Source organism: Epinephelus lanceolatus, chromosome 18 (genome assembly GCF_041903045.1).
Source record: "Epinephelus lanceolatus isolate andai-2023 chromosome 18, ASM4190304v1, whole genome shotgun sequence".
Taxonomy (NCBI): domain Eukaryota; kingdom Metazoa; phylum Chordata; class Actinopteri; order Perciformes; family Serranidae; genus Epinephelus; species Epinephelus lanceolatus.
In genome coordinates, this window is record NC_135751.1 from 38,786,943 (window position 1) to 38,795,701 (window position 8,759).

The 8,759-nt window shown below is 40.4% G+C and overlaps 1 protein-coding gene across 1 annotated transcript; it reads right to left on the reverse strand.

Annotated features, from left to right (window-relative positions):
* Positions 1 to 589: 589 nt before the first annotated feature.
* Positions 590 to 8,469, reverse strand: ankrd54 (ankyrin repeat domain 54). The gene is made up of 8 exons (XM_078161716.1): positions 7,852 to 8,469; positions 6,743 to 6,790; positions 6,555 to 6,653; positions 4,986 to 5,057; positions 4,697 to 4,744; positions 3,490 to 3,614; positions 3,271 to 3,378; positions 590 to 3,116 (listed from the first exon to the last, which is right to left on the reverse strand). Exons 1-8 carry the CDS (start codon positions 8,240 to 8,242, stop codon positions 3,042 to 3,044), a joined length of 966 nt encoding a protein of 321 aa, XP_078017842.1. The 5' UTR covers positions 8,243 to 8,469; the 3' UTR covers positions 590 to 3,041.
* Positions 8,470 to 8,759: the final 290 nt, after the last annotated feature.

Sequence of the window (8,759 nt, forward strand, 5' to 3'; positions counted from 1 at the left end):
GGAGATTCTCATCATGGATGTGCAGCCGACAAATCTGCAGCAACTGTGTGATGTCATCATGTCAATATGGACCAAAATCTCTGAGGAATGTTTCCAGCACCTTGTTGAATCTGTGACACCAAGAATTAAAAAGGGGGTCCAACCTGGTACTAGCACAGTGTACCTAATAAAGTGGCTGATGAATGATGCACACACTGTAAATATTTCTTATTCTTATTTCTATTTCTGTACATATTTTGTTAAACATAGTAGCATAATGTCCATATTTTTGTCTATTCTCAATGCTTTCCATCCATCACTGTAATGTATCACAATTTCCTCCCAGAAATCAATAAAGTATTTCTGATTCTGACTGTTCTTGACTGCTGCAGTACTTTGAAATGAAATCCCAGCCTTCACTTTATTTTTCATTATTCTTGTGATTTCTTTGACGTCACAATATTTTGACCAAATACATCGACATGATATCCAAAATCTAAGACCATATCCACTTCAGTATCAAGATATCAATATATTATCAGTATACAACCGAGCACTCTGTCGTTATGAACCTTATTCTGATTCTTAAAGACAATATTTCACACGTATAGCCAAACATATTGATTTATTGAATCACATAAATCCATTTCCACTGACAGCAAACTCAATCTTTACAGTACGGTTTCACACACATACAGAACATGCAGTACAAGAGAAAAGGCAACGAGATACAAAGATGCTTCATAAGAAAACTGAAAATACAACAGTGAAAACTGTTTGAATCATTTCATGAGAAACACGTCTCATAATTATCAGAGAGCTGAGCTAATAACAGCAGGCAGAGAGAACATGTCAGCACATAAACACAGCCGTGACAGACACACACACACACACACACACACACACACACACACACACACACACACACACACACAAAATAGAGAGCTGAGATCCCGCTGCACTTCTGGGTCGGCTTCTGTTCCACCAGCTTCCTGTTCCTAATACATTACAATACATTATTTCCCTCGGGGGGTTTCCTTTATCCTTCTTCTGAAAGGCGAACGTGATACTGTTTCTGTCCACGAGCTCAGTGAATATCGACTACACTGCAGCATCTGAGCATCTTCTCATTTTAACCAAGATAACAATATTTTTGTCAGCACAGTTCAAATATTAGTCTGAAGGTTCATTTATACTCTCTTCACCTACGACAATTGATATGACGATTTTAAACGTAAACGTCGCTGCCCTCACACCTCCATGCATACTTTGTGTCGACCATAGACTGTCTTTAAAGATGGACAACCCAGTCTCACTCCAAAGTCGTCAAATCCAGCGCTTGGGCAGCAACTTGCGGCGTCAGACACTGCCGAAAAAGTCGTCCTGTAACATTGGCATGATACTCAGCTGGTCGCCATTATATTTTAATAGCACTAGGCGGCGTCAGGGGGAAACGCGGCGGGACAAGAACAAAAGTTAAGGCAGTGAAAGTCAAGTAAGGGTGGTGGATGGGTCCAACAAACAAGACTTTCACCTGGGAGAGCAGCGTTCATGTCCCGTAAGATTATAAAGCCAAACCCTGTTCTTTTTCCTAAACCCAACCACGTGTCTGTGTTGTTGGAAAAAAAGTCAATTTGTGCTGATGTACTGACATAGAGCTTTTATTTTAAAAGAGACTGTATGCAAACTGTACAATTCCTGTGAAAACGGAAGTGTATTTTGAAAACAGACAATACATGTTGTGTTCACACCAAACGTGATGCAAATTTTCACGTCACGTCACTCGCGTGAGTTTGAAGGCTATAATATCTTGTGTTGGCTCGCTTCATACACGTGAATAACTTCTGCCAGTATATCCTCGGTGTCATACATCCCCGGAGGATTTCAATGCCGACTAGCTATCATGATGCAAATTGGTCGCTGAAGTTTTGACTTTAGTGTAAGCCCCAAAATCATGGTACTCGCTTCATTTGCGTCGCTTAATTAGCATATTTTGGATCACATCCATTGCGTCTAATTGTGTCTGTACATGTAATTGACTTGCCGAATGCGCAGTGCAAAATTTGCATCGTGTTACTCGCACAAGTTTGAACACTAGAATATTTTGTGCTGACTCGCTTCATACACGGGTGAAATCAAAGAACTTCGATGAACTTCCATCGGTATGTCCCCGGCGTCAAAAATCTAGGATGATTAAAATATTTTTTCCCCATTTAAATAAACTGGGTGCTAAACTGAAGTTGGCCCCTCAGCCATTCGGCGGCCTTAATATTGTAGTGCCCTCGTTATATGGGCCTAACGATGCGGAACCTGCACCAATCACCTGGGCAATTTCATACCATGGAAATAGAGCTTTTTTGTCTTGGGCCTGGTTCGTATCCAGCATGTGAAATTTGCGGCAGACTGGACCATGCACAGTCAAGTTAACATAAATGCTTTACAACTTGGCATCGTTCTGGTCTAGAGATTCGGCTGCCAAAGTTTGACATAGATCTGTTGAGTCCTTCAGAAGAAGTATCAAAGTCTTACGCCTGTGAAGTGCTTACAATGGCGTGTTCTCACATGACCTATGTTAACAAAATTCGAGCTATCGGCTATTCCTTCGCAAATTTGGCATCATATTAGTCGGAGGGTTACACCACACAAATTCAAAACGAATCCAATAAACCCTGCAGGAGAAGTTCAAAAGAGTTTGCACAAAAACAGGAAAAATGCACCAAATTCAAAATGGCTGACGTCGAGATGGGCAGAGCTAATGAAACCCAGTTTGAAATTTGTCCAGAATGATAAGAGGAATATATATTTCAAATTTCATGAATATTAGAGTAACTCTGAGGCCTTCCACACATCAGAGGGCGCTAAGAATAACTGTGTTATCTTCGCTAAAATGACGAGGTGTTCAAACGTCCTGTACAGCAGTGCTGCGGATAAACACTTAGTTTGGAACATGGACAGAAAATAAACAGCATTATGATTCAGTATTTACTTGTCTGGCCTAAGCAAGAGGAGCAAAGGCTTTCTGAAAAACTAGCAGGACTTCAGCTCTCTATAAACTTCATCTTCTACCTATCTCCCAAATTCTGTTTCTGTAGACTGAGAGATGTAAAACTGGCCAATAAATCTGTTACTTCATCCACCTGAGAAAAAAGAGAAAGAATAGATACCGTAAATGATAAAATAAATAATCAATACATGCAGATCTATTAAAAAAAAGACACATATTAAGATTAGTGACACAATAGATTTATGTTTTTCTGCCTGTGAGTGTGAGAATCCTTCAGCACGTCTCACCTGCTCTTTGGTGCGCGTGTGCTGCAGCTGTGTTGAAATGTGCTCCAGCCTCTCTTTAGCTTCACTCTGACCCATTAAGTTCAGGTATTCTCGCAGCATCTGAATGATCTGTGAGGGAAAGTCAGATATGAACATCTTCAGCAACACTTCCGCTCTAAAAGAATGCAGTCGTTGGTATCTATCCAGGGCCTAAACCAGGAACGTGAACGTGTCCTCTACCTGTGTGACTTCCCCTCTCAGAGTTTCTAAGCTGCGTGAATCTCCCTCCTGCAGAATATTAAGCTTGGAGCGTGCTAGATGCAGAGGGGTCCGGCCTGCTCGGTCGAGGGCGTCCACACGGGCTCCTGTACAGAAACAATAAACGCACAAACCTCTCCGTTACACATGCTTATTAAATAATATCTATGAATTTCTTAAGTAAAGTTGAATAACAATCACACTTAGAGTTTCTTAACTCTAAATAAAGGATCAGCGTCGGTATAGATAGTTGGGATTTAAGGGAACGCCCACAAAATGTCACATCCTGTTATGTCGAGGGAGAAAACAAAGCATTCTTTACAATGCTGAAGAGTTGCTGTGTAGCTTTCTGCACACCAAATACACTTAAAAATCCAGAGTTAAAGATTTTTTTTAACATAGACCATTTTTTCTAATGTTTTTGTGTCTAAATGACGAATGGGAACAACACTTTTATTTAATTTGTCCAATATTGAGACAGAGCAGTGGCCAGGCTGCAATGGAGACACTCAGGGCATGTTCTCACTGACAATTTATCTCGACTAAAAATGTCCAGACCATTTTGTTTAACCAGTAACAGCCCCAAAATTGCCATCGCCACGCACACCAGACTCCATTTAAAGAAACAGTAATTTTATCATCTTAAAACACACTTCATTCAAAGTCGCCAGAAACAAAATAAAACTCACAGAAACCATCTTGATTCGTCTTTCCACTGTTCCAACAATCACCAACTCTGGTTTGATTGAAATAAACTCCTAACTCACCCAGAGAGATGTGAAAATATGCTGGCTCCATACATGCTTAAATTACATTTTATTTAAATGGAGTCTGGTGGGTTTGGTGATGGAGATTTTGGGGCTGTTTCTGGGTAAACAAAAAGGATCTTACTCTTACTCTGCAAACCCCTGCCTGACAACATTACAGCACATTATCAAAAACATAGGATAATGGCACTGAGTAAAGTTAGCCGTGCTGTACAGTCTGGAAGCATGCATGTTAAATCATGCTAGTCAATAAAAATAACCCTCCTTAATGCATTTGACCTCACATGCGCTCCTTCAGGTCAACAGGCTCATCACACATTGTGTTTAAACGAATAAAGTTCATTTTGCTCTTGTTGATTTTCAGCTAACTATAATGGGACACATGTATACAGACAGAATTCAACCCTCTACAGTGGTCTCACCTCCTCTCAGCAGTGTGGTGATTACAGGCACATGGTTGGTACAGGCCGCTGCAGACACACAGGTTCAAATCATCAACACAAATTACAAGAATAAAAGGGTTTTAAAACAAACACCTGAATGTAAAAACATCACTTAAATTCTTCTCTATGTTTTTCTGAAGTTGATCTTCACGTTAGCAGGTGTGAGGCTGACACAGCTGCACAGCTGTGAGTCAGAGTGAAACCTCTGTCACATGCATCACTGACCACAGTGCTACAGGTTTTAGACGTGGTAATTGCTGTCTCTTACCCAGATGGAGGGGGGTATTCCCCAGACTGTCTCGCTGGTTGGGGTCAGCGCCGTGGCTCAGCAACAGCTGCACTATAGACGGAAAAAAAGGATGTTTGAAAAAGGATATTTAATTATTAACAATTTGGACAGAGCTGTCACTGATCCTAAAACCAATAAAGGGAAGTGTAGACAGAAATCATGTATATAATCATATGCAGCAGGCTGACAATAGCCACCAACCCATGGAGGGAGTAAGAGTAATGAGTCAAACAGCAACAGTTAAATATGGGTTGTGCTTGTTGTCTTTATTAGAATATCATTTACTAATTTCTACTTATGAACTCTTATTTTTTATAGTGGTAAAACTACAGGGTAAAGCTACAGAACATCACATTTGGAGACGTTCAGTGTATCATTCAATGACGCTACAGTGAGATGGACGTGTTTGCTTGCACTCTGCTCTTCAAACTGCAACCACCCTGCTTGTAATGGACAAAAATAAACAAACAAGTCTTTTTGAACAACTCTTTTTTTGTGTGTGGTGGGAATCTCCAGGCACCTCACAATTCCGTTCGATTTGATTCAAAGAGGTACGATTTGATGATTAGGTCATCATCTAAGAAATGAATGTCTACCCCGCCCCTAGTGTCCGGTATGTACCAGATCTGTCTGTCAAACAGCCGAGTGCTCATGAATCCCCAACTTTTCTCACCTGCCCACTCGCTTTTATGATAGGGTATTGCTCACACTACCTGCTATGATGAGTCAATGAGAACTGACTGAATAGGACTCGAGTACAGACAGCCTGACAGCTACACTGACTGAATGAACCAGAATTAACCATTTTCTCAGAGTGGAAAGCAATGCAGCAACGGCACTGAAAGAACAAGCCAAGACCGATTAACTTGGACTCAAGTCAAGGGCGATGGTGAATTCACATGTTCCTTGGATGGTCGTTCTTTACGTCAGTGTGTTCATGAGCTTTAAGTTGTAATGTGGAACCAACATGGACGCTACAAAGAAGATGTACGTTGTTTTTCATTGCTTAGAGCGTTTATACAACATGTTGATAACGAAAAGCAAAGGACCCGGATCAAGTGCGCCATTAAATGTGATCGGCACTAATTTTTCAGATTATTCCAACACCACATGAAAGCAGCACAAAGCTGCAGAGGTAACTTTCCCCTCAAAGAACAACAGATCGTTGGTCAGTGACATTTCTGTAACATCGTATTGAGCTTACAGTCAAGCCTACCTGCATACAAGCAGGATGCTAAATCGCTGCATTCAAATGAATAATTCATCTTTATAAATGGAAACTTAAACATGATGACTGGTAATGCATTAAAGAGAAGTTTTGTGGGGCGGGCAGCACTAGCGGGCCAACGTGCATACTATAATGGAGCATCACAGAGAAACTGATGCCATATTTTACAACAAGTATTAAAACCTGAGGTGTTTGATACATTTCCATGAATCAACTCGAAGAACTGATACTGTGAGAAGAATCACTCCACCCATCACTACATCCTGCTGCATCATACATGACTTCCTCTGACACTGTCCTGACACTAATCATCAACCTACCAATGCTTTCGTTGCCGTTGCAGGAGGAGAAATGCAGGGCTGTCCTTCCCTTGTCATCTGCTGCACAGGGGTCGATGTCGTCTTGCAGGAGCTTTCGAACTGGAAGAACAAAATGTTATTAGCAAAACACACATCCTTCCCTTACACCACCTGCGAGGCATGTTGCTGCATCACCTCTCTGTTCGTACCTGTGTCGATGTCATTGCTGTTTGCTGCTTCCCTCAGTCTCTTCACAGCTGTGGAGATAAGACATTCAAAGTGACAAGTATGTAAACATTGTTTTGTGACTGGATGAACGGGGTCAGATTGTAGAGCAGCAAACAATGGCTTCATTCACTGGCTTTACACTTTCAGAAGGGTGTTGTTTGATGAGCCACTGATATCACAACTGTACATACAGTATCCTGTTCATCGGTGGAGCACAGGATTGTAATTATTTCAACATTTATTTATTCTTTTAATTGTTTCTCTATTTATTTATTTAAGCATTTCTTTTTTCTGTATTTTATCTATTTGAGTTTTTTTCTGTTTTTATTTATTCATGCATTTAATTTGATATTTATTTCACCATTTATTTATTCTTTTACTTGTTTCTCTATTTATTTTTTATTTGTTTTAAAAAAAGACTTCTGTGTTTTATCAATGTATGCATTTATTTCAGCATTAAGTTATTCTTTTAAATGTTTTGGGATTATTTATTTTAGGGGTTTTTTGCTTTTTCAATTTTTCCATTTATGCATTTATCTCAGCATTTATTTAATCTTGTAATTATTTGTGAAGTTATTCATTTTTTTTTTTTTAGAAATCATTCTTTCTGTTTTTTATTTTTTATGCATTTAGTTTAACTTATTTCATCATTTATTCTTTTTATCATTTCTGTATGCATTTAAGCATTTATTTATTTATGTATTTTATTTATTCCAGCATTTTTTTATTCTTTTAATTATTTCAGAATTTTTGTTTCCTTATTTATTTAGTTATTTTCATATTTATATATAATTATTCCTGTATTTATTGATGTGTTTTTTATTTATGTCATTATTTCTCCATATACCCAGTCTAGCTTTCATATTAAATGAAATTATAATTAAAATAAATAAAAATTGCAGGTTTTTGTCTTGTTTTGAAGTGTAGACCTTTATTGTTGTTATTACTGAAAAACCTAATAAAAATCATTGAAAGAAAACACATCAGTGATGAGACACCAAGTCTAAATATTTACATACACATCATCTTTAGCTTTAGTTTTTTCACGCACATATATTCTTAATCATCAGATAATATAACCGTCTCTCACCATAGATATCTTTCCCCAGAGGACCGAGGTTCCGCAGGGCTCTGTGGTGCCTCCTGGTCCTGCTCCCCATCACCTTCCCCGTCTTACTGGTCACCCCACCGGCTCCCAGCTCGGCTCGTCCCGGCTCCCACAGCAGGTGCAGGTACCTGAGCTCTTTATCGTCTCTCTGTCCGACCCGACCTAACACCACCTTACCCTCCCCGGTCCCACTGATCCCGAACCCGACAGCAGCGGTCCCCCCGGGGTCCATCCTCTCCATGTTGCCCCGCTGCTCTCTGTCCGCCGCCTCCCGGGGCTCATCCTCGGCTCCGGGCTCCACCATGTACTCCCCCTCGGAGCTGGAGCGCTCATTGTCCGAGGCTGTAGCGACGATTGGACTCCACCCGTCCATACTTCACCGTGACATATGGAGGCTGTTTATACTGCGGTGCTACTGCCGAGGCGACAAGGAAATACACATATCTTTAATGTCGCTCAGCTCTGAATGTGACGTGTGAGCAGTCAGCGACATCATGGCGACGTTACACTGCACGTACACTCACAAACTCCCCCGTTAAAGTCTCTCCATCCCGGTTAACGTGTTTTATTTTACCCGCACAAGAAGCCTCCTTCCTTTACAACACCAAAATGTCTCCTGTTTAACGTTACTGTGTCAATGTAGTAAAGTACACACTCATTGTACAGTCAGGACACTGGCGACCAATCAGATTCAGTGTTGTTCATTCGCTCCTGTCCAATAGGATCAACGCAACCGGGCAGCCAATCAGACAGCCCTTGAGCTGGACCGATGATTAATTTGCGCATGCGCACCTTGGAAAAATCTGAATACTACACAGAGCACGTTTATTTGAATTAAAAACAGGTTGTATTCCCTCTTGTTTCATCAAGTTACATCATGTAAAATGTCT